Raw genomic sequence first — 26,265 nt, 5'->3', positions numbered from 1 at the left:
CTCCAAAATTGATCATATCCTAGGACACAAATCCAATCTCAATAAAATTAAAATAATTGAAATTGTACCTTGTATCTTCTCAGACCAAGAGGAAATAAAGGTGGAACTCAACTCCAAAAAAATTTTTCATTCCCACCCAAAGGTATGGAAATTAAGCAACCTTATGGTGAACAACAGCTGGGTTAAGGAGGAGATAAAGATGGAAATTACTAGATTCCTTGAACATAATAACAATGAAGCTACAAGCTATCAAAACCTGTGAGATACTGCAAAAGCAGTTTTAAGGGACAATTTATTGCATTAGATGCCTACATCCAAAAAACAGAAAGAGAATCCATTAATGACATAATGACTCATCTCAAGGAAATGAAAAAGGAAGAGCAATCTAATCCTAAATCCAGCCGAAGAAAAGAAATAACCAAACTTAAATCAGAAATACATGAAATTAAAAACAAAAGAATCATTCATAAAATTAATGAAACAAATTAACTAGAAACAGAAAAGTGAAATTTCTAATAAACTCAAAAAAATGAAAAAGGAGAAAGAACAACACATATTACAGACATGCAAAAGATTATCTCTGACTACCACAAGAAATTCTATACCCAGAAATTTGACAATGTCAAATGTACCAATACCTAGAATCACACAGTCTCCCTAGACTTAACCAAGATGCAATATTTCTCTTGAACAGACCAATATTACCCGCTGAAATTGAAGAAACAATAACAAATTTCCCCAAAATAGCACAAACAGGAAAACCCTAGATCAGATGGCTTCACACCAGAATTCTCAAATGTTCAAAGAAGAGCTTGTACCTACACTGCAGAAACTATTCCAAAACATTAAGAAAGAAGTAATCTTCACCAGTATGTTCTATGAAACAAACATCACCCTGATACCAAAACCAGGAAAGAACCCAACCAAAAAAGAACTACAGAGCAATTTCACTAATGCAAAGATACTCAATAAAATTGTAGCAAATATTACAGCTGCACATTTAAAAATAAATATATCATGACCAAGTAGGCTTTATCCCAGGGATGTAAGACTGGTTTAATATACTCAGATCCATAAATGTAAATAAAAGCAAACAAAAGACCATACAATCTTCTCAACAGATGCAGAAAAAGCATTTGACAAAATTCAGAATCCATTTCTAACAAGAATGCTTAAGAAAACAGACATTGTGAATCCTAGTAAATGTGGAATGTAAAGGTCTTAGCAAAATAACTAAGAAAATGCTACAAAAGCTATGTTAACTAATGTGATGAAAATGTGTCAAATGATCTATGAACCAAGTGAATGGTGCCCCCACGATCATACTAATGTACACAGCTATGGTTTAATAAAAATAAATAAATATAAAAAAAAATCGAAATTACTTAAATAAATATGGAATTATCGATCTAAAAAAAAGAAAAAGAAAACAGGCGTTAATGGCACATTTCTTAAACTGATCGAAATGATCTATGACAAACCCACAGCCAATATTATAATGAATGTAGTAAAACTTTTTCCACTTAGAAATGGAACCAGACAAGGATGTCCTCTATTGCCACCACTATTCAACATAGTTCTAGAAGTTCTAGCCAATGCAATCAGTCAAGAGAAGGTTATCAAGGGCATCCAAATGGAGGCAGAAAAGGCTAAACTCTCATTGCTGATGATATGATCTTATCATTAGAAAATCACAGAGACTCAACTGCAAGATTTCTGGAAATGATCCAGAAATACAGTAAACATCTCAAGGTATAAAATCAATGTCCATAAATCCATAGCCTTTGTATACACCAATAACAGCTGAGTTGAGAAGCAAACCAAGGACACAATACCCTTCAAAGTAGCTTCAAAGAAAAAGAAATACCTTGGAATATACTTAACAAAGGAGGTGAAGGATCTTTACAAAGAGAATTATGAACCCTAAGAAAAAAATAGTAGAAAACATTAACGAATCGAAGAACACACCATTCCCTTGGCTGGGAAGAATCAACATTGTTAAAATGTCTATACTACCTGAAGTAATCTACAGACTTAATGCAATCCTCATTAAAATACCAACATTATACTTTGAAGAACTAGCAAAAACAGTGCATCATTTTGTATGGAAACAGAAAAAAACTTGTATAGCCAAAGCAATTCTTAGTAATAAAAACAAATCCAGAGGCATCACTCTACCAGACTTTAGATTATATTACAAGTCTACAGTGATCAAAACAGCATGGTACTGGCACAAAAACAGAGACATAGACCTATGGAACAGAATAGAAAACTTACAGATGAAACTAGCATCCTACCACTATCTGACCTTTGATAAACCAAAGAAAAGCATACACTGGGGAAAAGAATCCCTATTCAATAAATGGTGTTGGTAGAACTAGTTAACCATATGTAAAAGACTGAAACTGGACCCTCACCTTTCACCACTCACAAAAATTGAATCAAGATAAAAGATTTAAAGCTAAGACATCAAACAACGATAATCCTAGAAGAAAAGATGGGAAAAACTCTTGATCATGTCAGCCTGGAGAAAGACTTTATGAAGAAGACTTTGGCAGCAATTGCAACAACAATAACAAAAATACTTAAAAGCTTCTGCACAGCTAAGGACACAACAATCAAAGCAAATAGACAACCTTCAGAATGGGAAAAGATATTTGCATATTATCAATCTGACAAAAGGTTGATAACTGGAATTTACAGAGAACCCCAATTAATCAACAACAAAAAAAGGAACAAATAATCCCATCTATCACTGGACAAGAGACATGAACAGAACCTTCCCTGAGGAAGACAGATGAATGGATAATAAACATGAAAAAATGTTCATTGTACCAAATCATCAGAGAAATGCAAATCAAAACCACCCTGAGATATTACCTAACCTCCATGAGAATAGCCCAAATCACAAAGTCCCAAAGCTACAGATGCTGGTGTGGATGTGGGGAGAAGGAAACTCTTTTACACTGTTGGTGGGACTGCAAACTAATACAACCTCTTTGGAAAGAAATATAGAGAATCCTTAAAGAATTCAAACAGACCTTCCATTTGATCCCATAATCCCATTACTAGACATATATCCAGAAGGAAAAAAATTATTTTGTCATAAGGACATTTGTACTAGACTGCTTGTTGCAGCTCAATTTACAATCACCAAGATGTGGAAACAACCTAAGTGCCCATTAACTCATGAATGGATTAATAAACTGTGGCATATGTATACCGTGGAGTATTATTCAGGCATAAAAAGATAGAGACTTTATTATATCTTTTGTATTAACCTGGATGTAGTTGATATACATTCTTCTTAGTAAAGTATCACAAGAATGAAAAAGCAAGTATCCAATGTATTCAATACTAATATGAAGCCAGATGAACTAATACATACACACACAAGAGAAAAACTCAATTCAATTCAAGTTAAAGGAGGGGGGATGGAAGAGACAGCAGAAGGGAGGGGGATTGTTGTACTGTCACCTAATGGGCACAATGTAAGGGTATATGGCATACTTCCTGGGTGCAGGACACAGTTACAACAGCGACTTTACCTAACAAATGCAAACATGGTAACCTAATCACTTGTGCCCTCATATTAATCTGAAATAAAAAAAAAAACAGATACACATATTCACATAGGCATATGACAAGTTGTGACTACTGTTTATAATAGCAAAGACTAAATGTCCAGCATAGAGAACTATTTAAAGAAACTATTTACCCATATAATTAACTATTGTGCAGTACTTAAAAAGAATGAGATAGAGCTATATATGCCAATAATGTATTCAGAAATTCTATCTCCTATAAAATTTCTTTTTCAAGGTAAAAGAGTGAAGTACATGCCAGCAAATTTTCTAGTTTACATGGCAAATTTAATATTGGAAATGGACCTGGGAAGTTGAGAGAGATAGATATCTGGGTAGGGAAGGTGGAGAGACTTTCTATCCATTTTATACTGTTTTATGCAATTTGACTTTTTTAGTGTGTACATCTATTACTTTAAAAATCACGAGGGGAGGAGAGAGACCCGGAGGGGAGGGGACAGGAGAAGAGGAGGAAGCCTCTCATAATAACATAGAAAAATATATCATATATACACTTTCACTAATACCAAAATATTTACCACAAACTCTTGGATGATATCATATCCTGCTACCTTTTTCTCAAGCATTTTCAAACAATCCTTGATGGCTGATTGCTCATGAACATTAAATATGGATGGTCGAATCTGAGCCAATTGATTTAGCTCCCCTTCAGTAACAATTTTGTGTATATCTAAGAAAGAGAAAAATTCACATCTGTGAGTTACTTGTATGTATGTGAAGGGACAGTTTATTTTTTTAATTGTTGTTTTCTCTTAAGACATAGAAATTTAAGGGTCAATGGAAGTTTATTTTTTCAGAGGTAAAAAGTCTATTACTTTGAAAGAGACTATTTTGTTTTTTAAAAAATCATGACTATGTACATTGAAATTATACAAAATCCACTGTTCATAGAGAAAACTGTTCAGTGCTATAATGATAACAGAAGCAGTAGATCAAGAACTGTTCTATTTTAAATGTCAGCTGGTTATGTGGATTCATACAGTATGTCTAAGCAAGAATGTACAAGACTTGGATTAGGAAAAAGAGAGAAGCTTTATCCTTCTGGGACCAAGTGTTCAGAACTCTCTGGTGTCTGAGATGAGAGAGTATGGAAAACTCTCTAAAACTCTAAAACAAACCAAATGCACACATGTGCATGCACACACACCCCAAGAATATAGAGGATCTATACAGTATAATTAATAAGACTGTGAACACTAATGAATAAGATATGTGAACACTTATAATCAATAATAAAAATGTATATTCTATTTAATAAGATGTACTAAATCTGTATTTAAATGATGCTCTTTTAGGTAAATTCGATAGTATAGGTTCCGAATATCTGAAATTTTGTACACCATGTCCACTGGCAAAAATGTAATAAATCAGTTAATAGAAATCAATAGTAAAAGAATGTTTTAAAAGTTTCAAAATTTTGAGGTATAAAGTTAAAATGAAACCAGTTCTCATAATCTCTTAGCAAAGCCAAATCAAGTTACAAAAATCAAGTTAATGCCAAAAAAAAAAAAATGACTTAGCAATTATGAATTGGGCTGCAATAAACATTCTGATACAAATATTTTTGTTATGGTGTGATTTTTGGTCTTCAGGGTATATGCCCAGTAGAGGGATTACAGGATTGAATGGCAAATCTATTTTTAGATCTCTAAGTGTTCTCCATATCTCTTTCCAAAAGGAATGTATTAATTTGCATTCCCACCAGCAGTGCAAAAGTGTTCCCTTTTCTCCACATCCATGCCAACATCTCTGGTCTTGGGATTTTGTGATATAGGCTAGTCTCACTGGAGTTAGATGGTATCTCAAAGTAGTTTTGATTTGCATTTCTCTGATGATTAAAGATGATGAGCATTTTTTCATATGTCTGAAGGCACTGTGATTTTCACATCAGCCTGGAGGAACCCTTACTGGGGAAGTCCATCAGACCTAGAGTTGGGTATATTTCAGAATAACTAAGAGTAAATAATAAATGTCTTACCACAAAAAATAAGTAATTGAGGAGATGTTTATGTTTATCAGTTTGATTTAAGCATTCCACCTTGTATATCAAATCCTCATAATGTACCTCATAAATGTATACAGTGATGATTTAATAAATAAATAATGACAGATGAAAAGCAAAAAAAAAAAATGAAGCAATTAAGCAAAAGAAAGATGGAAACTTCTAAGAATCTGTACAGCACTGAGAAGCACATCTCTTCTTGGAACCCCACTGTATCCAGAAGCTTTTTGTAGAGGTAGGAGTGAGGGACTGTTGGTCGGGATAGACATTAACAGAAATGCTACATTTTCTCACAAACATCTCTAACCTTAGTATAAGAGGACATCTAAGCAGCTCAGAAAGGGGAATAAAAATTCCATGAAATGATGTTACTTAAAGGCATTCATGATCATTTTGCAATAAGACCTTTGCCAGTGAATAATTCAGAAGTAGCAGATGATCTGAGTCAAAGGGAAGCAAGAAGAAGTTTTTCCAGGAATTTTGGGAAAGAGAAGCAAACCTCTCTCTCACCCCTCAGTTCAGATATAAACAGAGAAGCATAAGCCTCTATCACATATTTACATCTTGGCTAAGTGCATATGATTGGTCATGCCCACACCAGCTACCAGAAAGTCTTGGGAATATCATTTTTGGTTTTCCTACCTGGCTATAAAGGAAGGTACAATAGGAAGAGGATGTAATTGATATTGCATAAGGACATCTATAATATCTGCCCAACATTTCATCCAAACCCTTTGTGCTTTGTCTCCTTTCTCTCTACCCCTTTAGCACACTTTTTCTGTTTTACAATGCCCTCATTGTCCTTGGGCAAAATTCAGCCTTCAAATGTACTTTATAATGGAAGATAATGAGATTCAAAGAAAACTGAATGGGAGTCAGGAAGAAATCATTCATGTTCAATTAACAACATTAAAGAGATAGAGCTATACATGGAAATAAGACATGAGCTGCAGAAAAAAGTAGTAATTCAATATAGCACAAAAAAAAAAACATTAAAGATCCATTCTGGAATGGAAGATAAACCAGAAAAAGAAAATTCATTTTATATGCAACATCTAAAGAAAAAATAAGGAAATATACCTTTTTTTTTTTTTTTTTTTGAGACAGAGTCTCAAGTTGTCACCCTGGGTAGAGTGCCATGGCATCACAGCTCATAGCAACATCAAACTCTTGGGCTTAAGTGATTCTTTTGCCTCAGCCTCCCAAGTAGCTGGGACTACAGGTGTCTGCCACAAAGCCTGGCTATTTTTGTTGTTGTTGTTTCAGTTGTAATTGTTGTTTGAGCTGGCCTGGGCCAGGGTCAAACCCTCCAGCCTCAGTGTATGTGACCAGTGCCCTACCCACTGAGCTACGGGCAATGTCCAGAAAATAAACTATTTTAAATAAGAATTCAAAGACGAGAAAACAGAATGATGTGAAAAATGATTTTTCAGATTTAAGAAAATAAAATTAACATTCAAAACTACATAATTGTATAATTAATTTATAATTAAATCAAACATTGTAAAAAACAAAACAGTTGAAAATTAACTTATTTACATAGAACAATGGCATAAATTAATGAAGAGAAAAAAGTAAAAAACAATGAAAACATAATTCATGTGAAGATCTCATCAGAAGGTCAAGAGAAAAACTGAAGACAGGGTGAGGAACTTGAGAAATCCTTGGAGGGGAACAACAACTTCTGCAGGAAAGGAACAAAATCTACTCAAGATTATGAGAGACTACTATGAGAAATTGTATGCTAAAAAAAGGATAACTTTACTGAAAGGACAAATCAGTAGAAACATGAAACCTACCAAAATCAAAGCACTAGGAAATAGAAAATCTGAATAGTCCTATGATTTGTAAGTAGATTAAATCAGTAATCAAACATTTCCCCCGTTAAGTAAAGCTCTGGACCTGATGGCTTCACCAGTAAATTCTATCAAACATTTAAAAACTAACCCCAATCCCTCTCAACTGTTGCAAAAAATTGAAGAGGAGGTAAGACTTTCGAACTCATTCTATTAGACCAGGATCATCCTGATATCAAAGTCAGACAATGACATTACAAGAAAAGAAAACTACAGATCAATGTCCTTTCTGAACATTTATATTAAAATCCTTAACAAAGGACTAGCAAACCAAATATTCAGCAGCATATTGAAATGATTATACACCATGACTAAGTGGGATTTATTCCTGAAACACAAGATGGTTCAATACACAAAAATTGATCAAAGTAGTACAACACAATAACAGAATGATGGAGAAAATCTCAATTGGTGCAGAGAAAAAGCATTTGACAAAGTTCCATACTCTCTCATGATTAAAAAAAATTCAACAAACCAGGGACAGAAAAAACTATCTCAACATAATAAAAGCCACATATAAAAAAACCCACAGCAAGCGTCATACTCACGGGTAAATTCAGAAAGCTTTCCCTTAAGAAGTAAAGTGAATATTTTGCTTTCACTATGTCTATTGAACAAATTACTAGAAATCCTAAACAGAGCAATTAAGAAGGAAAAAAAGATGCATCCACGTAGAAGGCAATTAAGCAAAATTATTTCTGTTTGTAGATAATACATACAGAAAATCCTAATGATTCTCCCCACCACAGAAAAGGAACTGTTAAAACTAGTAAACAAATTCAGTAAAGTAGTGAGTTACAAAGTCACACACAAAAATCAGCTGCATTTATATGCTCTAACATGCATAAATAAATATTTATATAAATATAAATTTTATAAACAAAATTTAGAAAACAATTCCATCTATAATAGAAAAAGAAAAATAATAAAACACTTTGGAACTTAACCAAAGAGGTGAAAGACGTATACAATGAAAACTACAAAACATTGTTGAAATAAATAAAAGAAAGACATTTCATGTTCATGGACTGGAAGACTTAATATCATAAAAATATCAATACTTCCCTAAATAATCTACAGACTCAATGCAATCTTTATAGTACCACTGGGGTCTTTTACAGAAACAGAAAAACTCATCCTAAAATTCACATAAAATTTCCAGGGATCCCAACAACCAAAATAATACTTAAAAAGAAGACTCACGATTCCTGATTTCAAAATTTAGTACAAAGCTATAGAAATTAAAACAGTATGGTACTGGTATAGGTAGACATACAAACCAATGAAAAAAGCACATTACAGAAATGAACCCTTACATACACTGTTGGTGAGAGTGTACAATGGTTATAGCCATTGTGTAAAATAGTATGGTGGTTCCTCCAAAAATTAAATAAATAATTACTAAATAATTGATCCAGCAATTCCACCTATCTATATATACTCAAAAGAATAAAAAGCAGAATCTTGAAGAGATATTTATACACCGTTGTTCACAGAAGCATTATTTACAATGTTCTTAAAATGCAAAATCAACCCAAGAGATAAATAAGCAAAAATGTGGCATGTACACACAATAGACTATTAGCCTTAAAAAGGAAGGGAATTTTGACACATGAAGAAACTCTGAAAATTTTATGCAAAGTAAAATAAGCCAATTATAAAAAGATAAATTATGATGATTCTTACATGATATACCTAGCATAGACCAATTTATAATGGCAAATAGTAGATTGGTGTGGTTTTCAGGGACTGGGGGAAGGGAAAATATGGAGTTGTTTTTTAGTGGGTGATACAGTCTCCATTTTCCAAGGTGAAAACAGTTCTGGAAATGGATGGTGGCTATGGTACACAATAATATGAGTGTACTTGATACTGCCATATTATACACTTAAAAATCATTAGATAGTAAATTATATGTTATCTATACTTTACTACAATAAAAAAAAAATGGGAAATACACCTCTAAGTAACCCCCAGATTAAAAAGGAAGTCACAAGAGAAATTTGTTGTGAAGACATTTTGTTAATAATTAACTTTTTTAGAACAGCTTTATATTTACAAAAAAAAAGAGCACGTAATGCAGAGAATTCCCATATATCTTCTGCTAAACCTTCCCCTATTATTGACATCTCACATTTGAAGGACACATTTGTTACAATTAACGAACTAATATTATTAATGAATAAAGTCCATATTTTATTCTAATTTTCTTAGTTCTTGCCCCCACCCCCCTTTCAGAATCCCATATAGGATAACACATTACATTTAGATACCATGTCTCCTCAGGGCTCCTTGTAGCTGTGACAGTTTCTCAGACTTGACTTTTCTTGTTTTTGATGACCTTGACAAATTTGAAGAATACTGACCAGGTATATTCTTCAATGCCCCTCTATTGGAATTTGTCTAATTTTTTTCTCATTATTTGAATGGGGTTATATATTTTTGAGAAGAAGATCACAGAGGAAAAGTACGATATTCATATCATATCAAGGGTATATACTATCAACACAATTTATGACATGGCTACAATAGTGTTTGTCACATTTATCCTGTACACAGTTGCTCTTTGTATTCCTCTTGCCATACTACATTCTTTGAAAGAAAGTCACTTAATGCAGCAGCAATTTAAGCAATGGGGAATTATGATCCACCTCCTTTAGAGTGGACTATCAACAAAATTTATTTGGAATTCTTCTGTATCTGAAATTTGTATTTTTTTCTCCCATTTATTAACACATTCGATCATTTACTTATATCAGTATGGGCTTGTGAATAATTATTTTATACTTTGTGTTATAATTCAATGCTACATTATATTGTCATTCAAACTGTTCCATCATTTGTTACCAGGAACAAGAAAACATTTTGAATTGAAGGAAAATAAAAACACATCAAAATTTGTAGGATGCAACTAAAGCATTATTTACAGAAAGACTTATTGTATTAAATGCTTATACTACCATTGTCACTTTGCATCTGTAGGGCATTAGTTTTAAGACCTCCCTTGGATGTCAAAATCCATGGATGCGCAAGTCCCCTATAGTGTATAAAATAGAATAGTGTTCACATTTAAACTAGGCCTATCTTTCTATATACTTAGTTTAAATCATCTCTATATTACTGATAATACCTCCTATAATATACATCCCACATAAATAGTTGTTATACTATATATTTCTTAAATTTACATTATTTATTTTTTCAAGTATTTTTGATCCACTCTAGAGTCTGAAGATACAAAAAGCCAACTGTATTAGAAAACTTGTATCAATGATTTAAGCTTCTACCTTAATAAATTGAGAAAATCAAATAAAATCAAAAAAGAAGAAAATAATAAATGTAAGAGCAAAAATCAATGAAATTGAAAACAAGAAAATATATGGAACTAAAGGCTAGTTCTGGGTCCTTTCCTGCTTTGGGTACCAGGGTGATATTTGCTTTGTAGAACAAATTGAAGAGGTTTCCTTCCTCAATATTTTGGAATATGTTCTGCAATATAAGTATAAGCTCTTCTTTGAAGTTTGGTAGAATTATGGTGTAAAACTGTCTGGTCCAGGTCTATTTTTGTTAGAAAATCTTTTATTGTTGCAGTTTTGGTGCTTGATATTGGTCTGTTCAAGAGATCTGTTTCTTCCTGGTTAAGTCTGGGGAGGTATGTGTTTCAAGGTATTGGTCCATTTCTACACATTTTCAAATTTGAGGGCATAGAGTTTTTTGTAGTGATCAGAGATGATCTTTTGTATCTCTGTGGTACCAGTTGTTATTTCCCCTTGTTTGTTTCTGACTGAGGTTATTAGAGATCTTTTCTGTTTCTAGTTAGTCTGGCCAAAGGTTTAGCAATTTTATTTATCTTTTCAAAGAATCAACTTTTTATTTCATTAATCTTCTGAATGGTCCTTTTGTCCCCAATTTCACTTAATTCTGATCTGATTTTGGTTATTTCTTTTCTTCAGCTAGGTTTGGGATTGGATTACTCTTCTTTTTCCATTTCCATGAGATAATTCATTAGGTTGTTGATATGTAGTGCCTTTGCAGTATCCCACAGGTTTTGATAGCTTATGGCTTCAATGTCATTTTGTTCAAGGAATCTACTGATTTCTTTCTCTATCTGCTACTTGACTTAGCTGTCATTCACGTAAGGTTGTTTAGTTTCCATGACTTTTGTGGAGATGAAGGTTTTTGTTGGAGTTGAGTTCTACCTTTATTCCATGATGGCCTAAAAAAATACAAGGTATAATTTCAATTTTTTAAAAATTGGTCAAGGTTTGGTTTGTGTCCTAGGATATGATCAATTTTGGAGAATGATCAAACCATGAGCTGCTGAGAAGAACATACATTCAGTTCTTTTGTGTAGGTATGTTTTGTATATATCTATTAAGCCCAGCTGTTCTAGGCTCATGTTTAAGTCCATTGTTTCTTTTTTTTTTAGTTTCTGTTTAGAGGATCTGTCTAGTTCTGTCAGTGAGGTATTAAAGTCCCAAGTTATATGGTATTGTAGGATATCATATTGCTCCGACCAATTAGGGTTTGTTTTATAAATCTGGGAGCATTTAAGTTGGGTGCATATATATTTAGAAATGAAATGTCCTCCTGTTGTATTATTATCTTGACCAGCATTACCCATTTTCATCTTTCTTTTTCTTGGCTTAAATCCAATTTTATCTGCAATTAAGATCGAGAACCCTGCTTTATTCTTATTTCCATTTGCTTAAAATACAGTTTATAACCCGTCACCTGAGTTTTGCTTTGTCCTTAGAGGGTTAGATGTGTTTCTTGAAGACAATACATAGTTGGCTTTTTTTTTTTTTTAATTCAGTCAGCCAGAATGTACCTCTTCCGTGTGGAATTCAAGCCATTCACATTTATTGAAAGAATTGATAAGTGTGTTGGAATTCTGATCATCTTTTTGGTTGGAAGTTTGTTGCCTTTTATCACTTGTGCCATTGTGGAAGCTAGGCTTTGACTTTTAGTTTCTAGGTGTATTTACTTTTCTGGGGGTCCATTGCGATGGTCTGTGTGTATTGTGGGTCTGAGTGCTTTCTATAGAGTTGGTCTTGTATTGGAAATTTAAAATATTTTATGAAATATTCTATAAAATTTTCTCAAAATATTTTATGAAATTTTCTCAATTATTGCTTGTCAGTAAAAGATATGATTTTTCTATGAACTTTGAAACTTAGTTTAGCAGCATACAGAATCCTAGGCTGGAAGTTTTGTTTTTGAATATACTGAAAGTCAGAGTCCAATCTCTTCTGGCTTGGAAAGTTTCAGCTAAGATTTTTGCTGTCACTTGATGGATTTGCCCCTTTAGGTCAGTGAGTACTTGCTACTTATTTCTTGCAAAATTTTCTCTTTCATTTTTACCTTGGCCAGGTTCACCGTGTCTAGGAGATGCTGTCTTTGAACTAGGATGAATCAGGGTTCAATATCCATCTAAAAGGGAGTGTGTCTGAATTTTTGGTGATGATTGGGAAATTTTCATTTATGATATCAGCCAGTAGGGCTTCCAATCCTTTGGATCATTCTTCTTCTACCTCAGGGATACCTATAATTCATATGTTTTTATGCTTTGTGACATCTCATAATTATCTAAGAGATTACTCTGCTTTTTCTCTCTTCTTTTCTGTCACTTTATTTTTTGTTTTATTAAACCATAGCTGTGTACATTAGTATGATCGTGGGGCACCATACACTTGGTTCATATATCGTTTGACACATTTTCATCACATTAGTTAACATAGCTTTTGTAGCATTTTCTTAGTTATTTTGCTAAGACCTTTACATTCCACATTTACTAGGATTCACATATACCCTTGTAAGATGCACCACAGGTGTAATCCCATTAGTCCCCCTGCTTCCCCCTCCCTCTCCCCTCCCTCCCCTCCCTTTCCCCTTTCTCCCTATTCTTAGGTTATAACTGGGATATAGCTTTCATGTGAAGGTCCTACATTAGTTTCATAATAAGGGTGAGTACATTGGGTACTTTTTCTTCCATTCCTGAGACACTTTACTATGAAGAATATGTTCCAGCTCCATCCACCATAACAAAGACATTTGTATCAGAATATTTATTGCAGCCCTATTCATAATTGCTAAGTCATGGAAAAAGCCCAAGTGCCCATCGATCCAAGAATGGATCAATAAATTGTGGTATATGTACACCATGGAATATTATGCAGCCTTAAAGAAAGATGGAGACTTTACCTCTTTCATGTTTTCTGTCACTTTAAATGACTGAATTAAATCAAAAGCCTTGTATTCAAGCTCTGAGAGTCTTTCTTTTCCATAGGGTAATACATTATTGAAACTTTCTACTGCATTTTGAAGCTTCCTGATTGATTGATTCCTTCAATTCTTTATGCACCAGTATATCCTTTCTAATTTCATCATGTCTTTCATTCATTTCTTGGTTCAATTTTTGGATTTCTTTCTGATGGTTTTCTACTTTCCCTTCAATTCCCTTCATTGTTTTTCCCACCCATACTGTAAATTCCCTTACTGTCATTTCCATAATTCCTTTATAGTTGGGATCCTCTGAAGTAGCCACCTCATGATCCTTTGGAGGGCTTGATCTGTTCTGGTTTTTCATGTTGCAAGTTTTCTGTTGGTCTCTCCTCATGTATGTTTTCTTCTTATTTACTTCCTTCTCCCACTTACTTCTTTCACTTCTCTTTTAGTCTTCCTTGTCTCTGTGCTTTGAGGTTGAAGTGGCCTTTCTTTTCTTTTGAGTAACTTTTACTGGACCTGCGCCTGGGGACTTAATTTAAATTTTTTTAAAATTTGGGTTTTAAAATATTTTATGAAATATTGAATAGGTACAAAATAATAATTAAATAAAATATATCCAATGTATTAAACAACAATACTCTCCCAATTTAAAAGAAGATTATACTTACCTCTGATGTATCCTTCCCTGACTTCATTCTCTGCCCTGCATTCTCAGGAATAATCACTATTCTGAATTGTTTTACCATTAATTTTATTTTGTTTTCTTTGTTTACCATATATGCTGTTTTGCATATTTTGCAAATTTATGTAGATTATATCATATTTTCTATTAAATCTTGATTTTTTTGTGTGCGTACAGACTACCTCCAAGTTTATTCATCTTCACATTACAAAAATATACCATCTGTAATTTATCAACACTGGTGTTAAAGTGTACCCAAGTTGTTTACAGTTTAAGGATATTACAAATAAGCCCAGTAGGAATATATCTTGCATTTCTCCTAGGGCAAAACAGAAAGAGTTTCTCTAAGCTAAATAAATAGGAAAGGAACTGTCAGGGTGTAAAGGGTACATACTAAAAAACACCAAATTTTTTTCGAGAATAATCACTATCAAGCCTCATACTCACCAATATTAAGGATTATCATATTTTAAAATAATAAACTGTTAGCCTAAATTATTTCACTGTGGTTTTTTTTTTTTTTAGGTTTGAACAAATTTTCTCATACTTCCTCCTCTTTAAAGTGCCTGTTAATGCCTTTTGCCCATTTTTCTATTTAGTTGTCTTTTGTTTATTAACATATAGTTCTATATATATTTTTCTGGTATAAATCCTTTGCCAGTTTAGATCTCAATAACAGACCACAGGAAGAAACTAACCTTAGTCCTGAACTGAAACTGAAAAGGAACATACTGAGAAAGAAAAAAGCAGCATCCCTCTGCTTTCCACTGGGAACTGACCTCACTTTAATAGGCCATTTAGAATTCCCTGTTGAAATAATAGAATAGAATTCATAATAACATAATAGAATTCCCTGTTAAAAATAAACAATACCAACATAAGTTGCCATTCAAAGGCCATATATACCAAAACAAAACAAAACTATTAGTTACCATGTCTGCACACTGGTAAAACTAAAAAGGACAACCCCACATGTACCAACTATTTACTTTCTGGTTCTTTTATGGCTCAGAATGTCACCCCTTTTGATTTAAAACTCCTAAACACCATTTGCTTGACCAGACACTGATATTAGACCATGTACTTCTTGCTCTTGCTGCAACAGTGCAGTTTGAATAATGTTTCCCTTTCTTTCCCAATTCAATCTAGGAGTATTCCCAAAGACTCAGCTCTATATATATTACAATATTTTTAAAAGAACTACTCTAAAAGTCCAAACAAGAGATTGACTATACAGATTATGGTGCAATCATACAATAAAGTATTAATTAGCTTTTTAAAAGTGAGTGTAACTATCTATTCATTAAAAGACATGTTTACAAAGGGATGTATTCTTATTTTCTATTTTAAAAACATATTTATGTAAAAATTCCACTTCAGCCTACAATGTAAAAAGCTAGTATGAGTATCGCCCATACCCAAACAATATATAAAATTAAAAAAAAAAAAACACTAAATCAAAATTTTATTGAACCCACCAAAGACTTAAAGTTGCAGGGTAACCAAATAGTCTAAAATATAATGAAAGACAGTCTCTTCTAAGGAGTAACAAGACTTGAACACTGGCTCACTGCAGCAGCGTAAGGGAGAAAGACTTGCCAGGCACCATACAAACGGGAAGGGAGTATTTAGATGCAAAACTTAACATACTGCAGGTGACTGGATATGGTAACCTGAGACAGTTACAGAACATCAGGAAGCCACACACACAAAGAGAGTTTGTACACACTCACAGATTCAACTTCATAGATCTCTAGTGAGTACTTGCAAGGACAGAGAGCAGAGAAAGAGATGGGAACTGTTCCCTCTGAGTGGTAGGCATGGAAGAGGAGAGCTACGTCCACTGTTGAAAATGCATAAAGTCCCACCTGGACCTATGTCCCCCACAGAACAAAAGCCTTAAACTGCAGGAGGAAAATCAGTAATCCTTGTCATACATAACTGAAGACCTACTGTAGTTGGGAAAAGAGCAAACAAAACCCTCTACTTCTGGAGGAGGGGCAGTAAACAATCCTATGCCAGGGCTATTACAAACTTCCTAGTACCACATTAAGAGAAGAATAGGAAATTGTTTCCCACAGTAGACCCAGCAAAGGTAGAAGGCAGAGTTCAGGTGCTATGAGAAGGGGCAGGATCACTAACAAAGCCCTACCACTGGGAATCAGAAACAAAGGACCTGCCTGAGGCTGAGACTGGATTGGGACAACAAAGAACAACCTGGCTTTTGCTGCCATGCAGGCCAGAACCAATCTACTGTCAGAGGAAGACAGCCCTTTTGAAGCGCAGGCACACAGGGAAGCCCTAACGCTGATGGAACAGGACAGTCAAGAAAAACTCTCTAGAATCCCAGTTGCCACTCAAAGCACAATTTAAATCTTGAGGCGTTCTAAGCCAATGGTTCCCTGTAAGTAAGAACAGCAACACAAAACCAAAACCCAACTCTTGTCCTAAATACACTAAATCAAGATCCTATATTAATGGCCTACCAGAGGAATAGGTATGACTATTTCTAAACAGTAAGTCTATTTATCTCAACCTCTACTTTTCTATATCCAACCCCAACACTGAATCAAAAATGATAAAAAAAAAAAAAAGGGCAGCACCTGTGGCTCCAAGGTGTAGGGCGCCAGCCCCATAGGCTGGAGGTGGCAGGTTCAGGCCCAGCCCTGGTCAAAAACTGCAAAAAAAAAAAAAAAAGATGAAACACACAAATCAGCAGCAGTGACAACAGGAACAACAAAGAGCACTATCAAAAAGCAAGGTGATAGGGCGGCGCCTGTGGCTCAGTCGGTAAGGCGCCAGCCCCATATACCGAGGGTGGCGGGTTCAAACCCGGCCCGGCCGAACTGCAACCAAAAAAATAGGCAGGCGTTGTGGCGGGCGCCTGTAGTCCCAGCTACTCGGGAGGCTGAGGTAAGAGAATCGCCTAAGCCCAGGAGTTGGAGGTTGCTGTGAGCTGTGTGAGGCCACGGCACTCTACCGAGGGCCATAAAGTGAGACTCTGTCTCTACAAAAAAAAAAAAAAAAAAAAGCAAGGTGATCAACAGGAAAAAAATCAGGAAAAATCTGTATTAGAATAATCTGAAAGAGAACTTTAAATAACTATCGTTAATATGTTTTAGCTCTTATGAAAAATGTGGACAAAATACATGAACACACAGGGAATGTGCATGACAGGACAGAACTCATAAGAGGAAATATTATACATAAAAAACACTGTAACGGAGATAAAGAATACTTTCTATGGGTTTGCTAGTGGACTCAACACAGCCAAGAAAAGAGTCAGTAAATTTGAAGATAGGTTGACAGAAATTACCTTTACTTAAACAGAGAAGGAAAAAAAAAGGAGTAGAAGAAAAAAAAATAGTAAACAACAACCAATAATAGTGGTACAGCTTCTTTGGAACAGTTTGTCCATTAAATACTTATACCCAGCAATCTCACTTCTATATGTTTACCTTAAAGTAATGCAAAATTATGTTTATACAAAACCAGCATGTGAACATTTGTAGTACTTTAATCCATTATTGCCAAAATCTAGAAACAACCCAATGTCCTTCGACTGGTAAATGGATAAACAAACTGGTATAGTCATATAATAGAATACTATTCAACAACAAAAAAAATAAATTAAATACTTATAAATGCAATTACATAGATGAATATCAAAAGCATATGCTAAATGAAAGAAGGTGGACTCAAAAGACTACATATTTATGATTCCATGTATATGACACTGTGAAAAAAGGCAAAAGTAAAGAGGAAAAAAACAGATTACCCATTGCCAAGCCATGGTAGTAGGGTTAGGGACCGACTACAAAGGAACACAAGTAAAAACTGGGGGCAAGGTGTTGATAGAAATTTTATTTATGTATATGTATATGCACATTTCCATATACATGTACATTTCCACATATATATATATATATATACACATACACACAGACATAGATATGTATCTTGATTGTGGTGGCAGACTTTGTTCAAACCTCATAGAACATAGAATCTTATGTCAAAAGGGTGAATTTTACTGTTTACCTCAGTTTATAACAGTATATTTTTGTCAATAATTTTTGTAAGAGATCTGAACTTTAATAATTGCACAGTGTAATATTGTCTTAATTAGACTTTTCTCAAATAAAGAAGATAATTCCAATTCTTAATGGAATGGATAACCTCCAAAATCCCCTTCATCTCCTAGGTTTCTAAGTTGTGCATGTGATTCCCTTATTTCAAACACAAATACCTACATATACACACACACATATATATACATGAATTAAGCACACTATGTATATCCAAAGCTATGTTTATGTTATATATAAATAAATATGCACACAAAATTTTGGAATACTCTTAAGTATTATTATTTATTTTCTCACACACACTTATTATTTTCTTTTTCCCCTAATATAAACGTGTAATCCATAAACAGTTATTATTTTGCTTACCAAGTATATATTGTACAACAAATTAAAATAAGAAAATTAGGAAGGTCATATTTGTTCAAATCTATAAAAAGCTATAATCTCTAGTTTAAGAAAATTTAAATGGATAATTTTATTAAATTGAAATGTTCGATACATTAAAATACTTGAAGAAAGGGCAGAAATTTGCCCTTATGAATATAGTACATAGAGCATTTTTATTTTTCTTTTCTTTTTTTTTTTTGAATCCGCCACCTCCGGCATATGGGGCCGGTGCCCTACTCTGTTGAGCCACAGGCACCACCGAGCATTTTTCTTTATCAAAAAAATCCTTAAAAATATATTTTGCCATTTTTAAAGTGTTTCTTTTTCTAGCTCTTTCCTTCCTCTACATTAGAAATATCTTCATACATATCTCTAAAATAGAGCCCCTTCCAGAATTTGCTACTACAAATATGATGATGTCATACCAGGGGGTTGAGAGGAGACAGTCTGCGATGGTCCTGCAGACCTCTCATCCTCACTGTTCCAACTGTCTCTTCCGAAGGAGTCACGAGTGCTCCACCTGCTTGAATCACTCTCACTAGAAAACAAATGCATATAGTTTTCCACGGTTTCAAGGAAGACAGATATTTGAGAAAGAATCTCTAATAATCTCTATTTACTATTCAGTTGATACTGACTCTCATTTCAGTTCAGCCACCCACTCCCATAGTCATCACCTGAAACTGGCTCACTTCTGAGATAACTCCAGAATCCCAATGTCAGATCATAAACTCCATCTCCTACCACTTTTACCTGACTTGCAAATTAGTTGCCTCAGGTCCATGCATGTATTTGCCTTTCTCCTCCCTAGGTTGTGGGACAGAAGTACTGGAGTCATTGGGATTTCTACTACAAGCACAGTCAAATGGAAAACTCTGGTGACCCCTGGGTAGTTTCCTCTACCATTTCTCCATAGCAACTAATTCCAAGCCACCACCCTCTTAATAGTCTTTATCTTAATCCTCTGACTTAGTAGAAATGCAGCCCCTTCTAGAAAATGCAAGCCAGAAAACAGAAAGTGTTTTTAATTCACATTCTTTTTTAAAAAATTACTTAAGTGTATCAATGTCTTCATTATTCCTTACTCTCTCCTCACTGTTCAAACTGTTCAGAATTAATCTTTCTATGTGCTCAACCCCATGCTTTCTGCCTCCTTGGAGACATTTTTCTGTAACTTATCTTTTCTTAAGTATATAATTAATCTTTCTGTATCTACAAATTCTTTCACATCATAGAATACCAATCATCTCTAATCTTGATAATAGGAAACTCTTTAAACTCTCTGTCTAGTCAGTAATGGCTAACAGATTTTTCAAATACTAGTCCACAATCACTCTCTGTTTCCTTTCCAACTTCTCCCTTCTCAGTTCACTCACTAATGCTCTCCTATTTGACTCTTGTTGCACTTTCATGCACAACTCCGCTTAGCAAAATCCTTCGAATTTGATTTGAGGATCTAGACTTTAATGTCCAGAGAAAATTCTTCCTATAATACAAACTTGATTACACCTGCCCATCAACTTCAAGATAAATCAAGTCCCTCTTATGAGAAACATAAGTTTTGGATGTTGGCCATTTAGAACCTGCTTACTTTTTTCATCACCATCTCTATTAATTTCCTATATGCACTTTATTATGCTTTAACCTAGGAAAAATAAATGCATTTTTATTTTACTTTCTATGGGTAATTTCAGGCTTTTTCTTTTATCCTTCTCATCGTTTCTTGGATTACTGTAAACATTTAATTGATCTCCATTTCTGCCCCTGTCAGCTATGCTCACTTTGCTACCAGCAATCCTGAATAAAACAAAAAGACCCTATCCATATATCATTTTAACAGAGTGAATAAAATGCATCTTGAGCTTCACATATGTGAGTTCCCTCATACTCCAGCCCACACTGCATTTTTGGCTCTGGCTTTCACCTTGTCCAGCTTCCTGTCATTCCTACTCACACATACCCTATGGCTCCTGACACCAAATATTTCTCAACATTAATATTTCCACAACTCCTTACCTTTGCTCAAACATCTTCCTCCCTAGCCTGAAATTCTCTTCCTTTCCTTTTTACCTGGTACATTTCTAGTGTCTATTTTTTAGGTCCTAAATTCAACCAAAATAGATCTTCAAAGAGCTTCTGAGAAACTCCCCTATGCATAATTCTCTGTCTTATTTATTTACCACAATCTTTGGATTTTGACTCTAAAATAACATTTACTACTTTATACTTAAACTCGTCTTTTATACGTCTGTTTCCCTAAACTAAACTGTGAACTGAATAGCAAGAAACATGCAATATTTTGTATTAGTATATAGTGCTTAGTATATAATAGAATCTCAAAATACTTTTGGGAATTACTATTATTTATTTGTTCATTTAATGTACTTCTGAAAGTTGAATACACAAATTTTATACATGTACATAATACACAATAAAAAACACATACATTCTTATATAGTATTGTTCCAATGAGTGTAGCTAATTTTACTGATAAATCTCTAAAGGAATTAAGTTTTTGCTTATAATACCTCAATTTGAACATTTTGTAAGCATGAAACTGCTGTTTCTTTTGTTTTCTAGTGGAATTTTACTTTTCTTTAATTTTTTTCTTATATAATATCAAGAAGTCACCACACTAACAGTCCTATTGTTCCTAGCACATAATTTTCTTTCTGAAAACAGACTGAATTTCTAATAAAATTTAAGTACACCGCCACCTCTAAGATCTTCAAGCACATCTTCAGAGGCTTTGAAGCTGTGTAACTGTTGAAATGACAAATAAATCCTTCAAGAATATGTTTTTTTCTTATGTTAATTACCACATTTATGAGATTATAAATAGACCTTTTTTCCCCCAAAGGTTTGACTTTATTTGATCAATAGAACATGATCTCAGTGCTTAAGCTGCCTTAGTAGGGCCAGTTCTCTGGAGATAGTTTGGGGCCATCAGCTAATTACATCAAACTTCCAGGAAACTTAGGCTACAGAGGATCACAGGAACCAGATCTGCCTGTCATGAACCTCTCATAGAACCATGTAGTGACACCTATATGGACTTTACAGATCTAGTTCCATGTTCTCATATCACAGACAGGGAAACTAAGGCTTCAGCAGAAGAGGGCATGTGTCCAAATCACCAGTGAGTTGGTGGGAGTCAGATCTCCTGATTCTTCTCCCCACACTCTCAGCCCAACTTCTCAGTGGAGGAGGGCTGAGGGGCTTATTCTTCTGGACCAAATGCAGCAAGAGGCCAATGGTCAGGGCATCAGGAGTCTCCCAGACTCCATGTGGGAAACTCAGCTGAGAGAAGGGAAGGGATTACCCAGGGGGCCAAGGCTAGAACTCAGGGCTCTTTCTTGACTCATGGTGTCCTAATAGAAGCTTCCACAAAGGAAGGTATTATGAGAAAGAATGGCATATAATGGCATCATGATCCAGGGAAGGGCAAGTCAATGCCTTTAAATACAAATCATTTGAACAAATGACTGCCTAAGAGTTGGTTTTCCTAACACAGTCTCACCTTCTGGAGAGGACATCCCAGAAAAGGTGTGTAGGAAAGTGTGTGTCAGAATAACCAGCAAGGCTGTGAGTTGGGGCATGAGTGGGTGGGGGAGTATTTAGACCATCTGCACAGGGGTCAGAAATTCCATGACTCCTACTTTTGTGAGGAAGACCATCTCACCAATGTTCTGACACCAAACCTCAAAATGTGCAGCGTCCTCCAGGGTCCTTTTGCCAGTGATTATCACAAAGGAGTAGCCGAACTTGCTGGCGTCTTTCAGTCTGTTTCCAATGGTCGGATGGGTCTTGTCATCCAGCAGCACCTTCCCGTGAAGCTGAGGCACCATCTCTGTAATGTGGTTGTACAGGTGCCCGGTGAGGTTGGTGGAGCCACCTCCTTGCGGCCCTTCTTTGGGCAGATGAGGCAGACAGGGTAAGGGGCCAGGAGGCGGGGCCAGTGGATGCAGTCTTTTGCGGAGAGGCCTTCAATGGCAATGGCCAAGGTCGCATCAGACCCAAGCCGTAAGCACCTTATTTCACCAGGGATGGTTTGCCTTGGACGTTAGTAAACTGGGCGTTGAAAATAGAAGAGTACTTGGTCTCTAGGTAAACTATGTGCCCCACCTCAATGCCTTAGGTTTCAGCCAGTGGGCCCTGGCAAGCGGGGCGGTTCATTTGTGACAAGTCTAGTGTGTCCGTGTTGGCTAAGAAGCTGCAGCTGGGACGAATGGCAAGCCGGTCCTCTCCAACATCGGCTGGGAGCTGGAACTCGTGTGACATCATGCTCCTGATGCTGCCCACATCTGCCTGGGCCTTGGTAAACTGCAGCCCTAGTCTATCAAACAGGCTGTGGTAGACGTCACACAGCAAGCTGTAGGTCTGCCAGCCCAACACTGGGGAGGAGTCGAAAGAGTACATATCCTTCATGTAAAACTCCCGGCCATGGAGATCAAAGCTGGTCCTCATCACTTGGTAGCTCAGGAACAGAAGCTGCTTGTAGGACAGTTGTTTCTGGGAGATGATCAGGGCCGTAATAACTTCCTTGTGAGTTGGCCCATGCAGCATTCCTTGCCATGTCTGTCTCTAAATCTTAGCAGCTCCTTGCCCATCAAATCCCTCTGGTTGGCATCTCACCAAAGCGCTGGTGGGCTGAGACTGGGCAGGTTGACTTTCTGCCCAGTCCCAAGTGGTCTGCGTCTCCTGATCTGTCACCGCTCTAGCTGCTCCAGAGCACAGAAAGTGTAAGGCAGGAGGTGTTAACAGCCGGGGCTTGCGGGCTGGATCAGGCCCACCTGCAGCATCAGCCACTAGCTTTTATAGGTCAGGTCACTTGCTTTGCCCTCCAGGGAGAACAACTGATGTTCCTGCAGCTTCTGTGGCTGAAACACTCGGATCAGCACAAAGTGCTGTCCTCTCCCTGGGGCACAGTAGTGAAGGTTGAGAGTGACCTGGAGAGGTGGCAGCTGCAGGTGGCCAGGGTGGCAATGCTCTGAATCTTGTCAGAAGCGCTTCCGTGATCCCCTGGCACAGGGGAGCACTTGTACCAACTGCAGTCGCAGCCCACACCGCCACAAGACTGCCGGGCAAGGCCAGCACACCTGAGCTGAGCCCCAGTACATCATAATTCTAAGAAAGCTAAATCATGTCTGCAAAACACTATATCTTGAAAAGTTAATCAAACATCTGAGGCCATTATTCACTGTGTCCATTCAGAGGGTGTTCTATGAATATGAGTAGCATAAACAGAAAACTCGCTAAATAAGCATATTACTTATACCTTTCAGAAGACGCTTCAAAAAAATTCATAATTATCATGTGGGATAATCTGAAGAGAGAGTTCTAACTTCTCTGAGTTAACTTCCTTTCCAAAACCTAGAGGCATAAGAAAGGAAATTATGTCCATTATTTTCGAAAAATATAGTCTAAAAAATATGATCTGTACAGATTCTTAAAAACAACAGTAAGGTCTACAATAAAGGAACTAAAACTACAATCACATAACTTCTGCTCCTAAAAAAATCACTTGAAATGTATATCTCCCTATTCCTAAACTATTAAAGCAGAGTCTAATATATATAATTGATTCATATTGAATCACTCAAGTTATTTTTAAAAGTGAATTTTTAAAAAGCTTCATTTAAAAAATAGGTTTATTATAGCATTCTAGAGGTTTATTATAGCATTCTAGAATGCTATATAATTCTAGCATTATAGCATTCTTGTAAGTGCTTACCACACTTAGTTTACTATGAATATAAAATTCCTAGCAGTATATTCTTCTTTATTTTACTACCTGTACCATCTAACTCAGTAATTCTATATATGTCCCCACTATCATGAGATTCGGCACTACCCTTTGTGGTCCACTGGGATACATCTGCAACGTTCTGTATGGTACCTGTCTCAGGGGTGAACAATATCAAATTTAAGCTGAAGGGAAAATATCCCATTAAAATAAATATTCAGTATCTAATATTTTAGCCCTCAGTTTTGCTTCAGTTAATACACTTGTTCATTTGGCAATTCTTTTCTGAGAGCCTACTATGTGCAGATATCATTCTAAGTGCTGGCTATAAAAGAGTGGAAAAGAGAGGTACATGGTCTGCCTTTGTGGAGTGTATATATTCTAATAGGGAGGCAGATAATAAACAAGTTAGCATAAAAATAATTACAGCTGGTAAAAGGTGTTAATGTAGTAACAAACAGAGTATAGTTTTGCATAACTTCCATGTACCAAAAAGAAGAAAAGAAAAGGCACAGGGAAATACTCTGAGTAAAAACAAACAGCAGATACAAAGTCCTTGTAGTGGTCCATAGTCTAGCCTCTGGCCCATTTTCCACCGTCGCCTCATGCCTTTCTATTTCACACAAAGCATCTTCAAGAGGTCTTGGAGGTAGGACACAATTATAAGAGGGAGTTTACCTAACAAATGCAATCAGTGTAATCTGGTTCTCTGTACCCTCAATAAATCCCCAACAATAAAAAAAAATAATAAATAAATAAAGAGCACCGTCAACAACTCAGGTCCTGTCTTTTTTTCTTTTTTGAAATATTTTTTGATCATTTTAAATTTGTAAAATTTATTAATCTTTTCCTTTCTTGCTAGTGTATATGTATGTGTTGCTTAATTACATGAGACTTCCTAGCTCTGGAATGCTTCTTGCAAACATAACCATCCCTCCAGAACATGAACCCAAACACAGTGATTTTTTTTTTTAATAAGCATATTAAAAGAAAGATGGCACTCTGATCAAACATACTACTTTTTCTGAACAAATAAAAATATATAAGTTAGGTTTCTAACCAAACATGGATATTTCCTGAAATATAAAGTTAACATATTTTAGCAACAACATGACTGTTACAGAATGTACTAATTTCTAATGAATTAACTGTCATTTTGAAAAATACACAAAATATAAATGTTTAAAAGTCCTTCTCCAGGCTGGCTGAATAAGAAAAATATCAATTCTCCTAGACATTTTTCTAAAATTTTAAATTCTGCTTTTCATCTTCAAGGATTTAATCCACCTAGAATTACTTTTAGTAGTATACAAAGTTATGTGGTTTCTAAAATACTAACTTTTAGTATACAAAGTTTATCTGGTTTCTAGAAGACTAATGCAAAATAAGGCAAGGCTCACTCTGCTCAACCACCAACAGGGATCTCACATTCAGCTGGACATTCACAAGATCCAATAGATTATACTTGGCAGCAAGTGAGCTTTGCAGAAAGATACAGGAGAGGAGCCACAACATATCCGTAAGACTGCGTTAAGAACAGGCATCACTAGAATAAACTTAGTGTCACTGCAGGCATGAGGGGTACTCCACATGGGTGAGTGTAAGCATCACCCTGGCTTAGAAGCCACATGGCAACTCTCATACTAACAGATGGCTCTAACCTCTGGAAATTGC

At 35.4% G+C, this 26,265-nt stretch overlaps 1 protein-coding gene and 1 pseudogene across 1 annotated transcript in view; both read right to left on the bottom strand.

The window, feature by feature from the left end:
- The window catches only part of PTPN20 (protein tyrosine phosphatase non-receptor type 20), a 97,024-nt gene extending 72,807 nt beyond the window's left edge, over positions 1-24,217 (bottom strand). The window contains exons 1-3 of the mRNA XM_053584838.1: positions 24,124-24,217; positions 19,271-19,383; positions 4,124-4,275 (exon numbers count right to left, since the gene is read on the bottom strand). Of these exons, the coding sequence (XP_053440813.1) occupies positions 4,124-4,275; positions 19,271-19,383; positions 24,124-24,161 (303 nt within the window). The 5' untranslated portion in view covers positions 24,162-24,217. The remainder of the gene's footprint in view (positions 1-4,123; positions 4,276-19,270; positions 19,384-24,123) is intronic.
- LOC128581699 (probable proline--tRNA ligase, mitochondrial) lies at positions 22,463-23,846 on the bottom strand (annotated as a pseudogene).
- Positions 24,218-26,265: the final 2,048 nt, after the last annotated feature.

The sequence above is a fragment of the Nycticebus coucang genome, chromosome 3, assembly GCF_027406575.1.
Source record: "Nycticebus coucang isolate mNycCou1 chromosome 3, mNycCou1.pri, whole genome shotgun sequence".
NCBI lineage: Eukaryota > Metazoa > Chordata > Mammalia > Primates > Lorisidae > Nycticebus > Nycticebus coucang.
The sequence above is the reverse complement of the archived record's forward strand: the minus strand, read 5'-3'. Positions and strand labels throughout refer to the sequence as shown.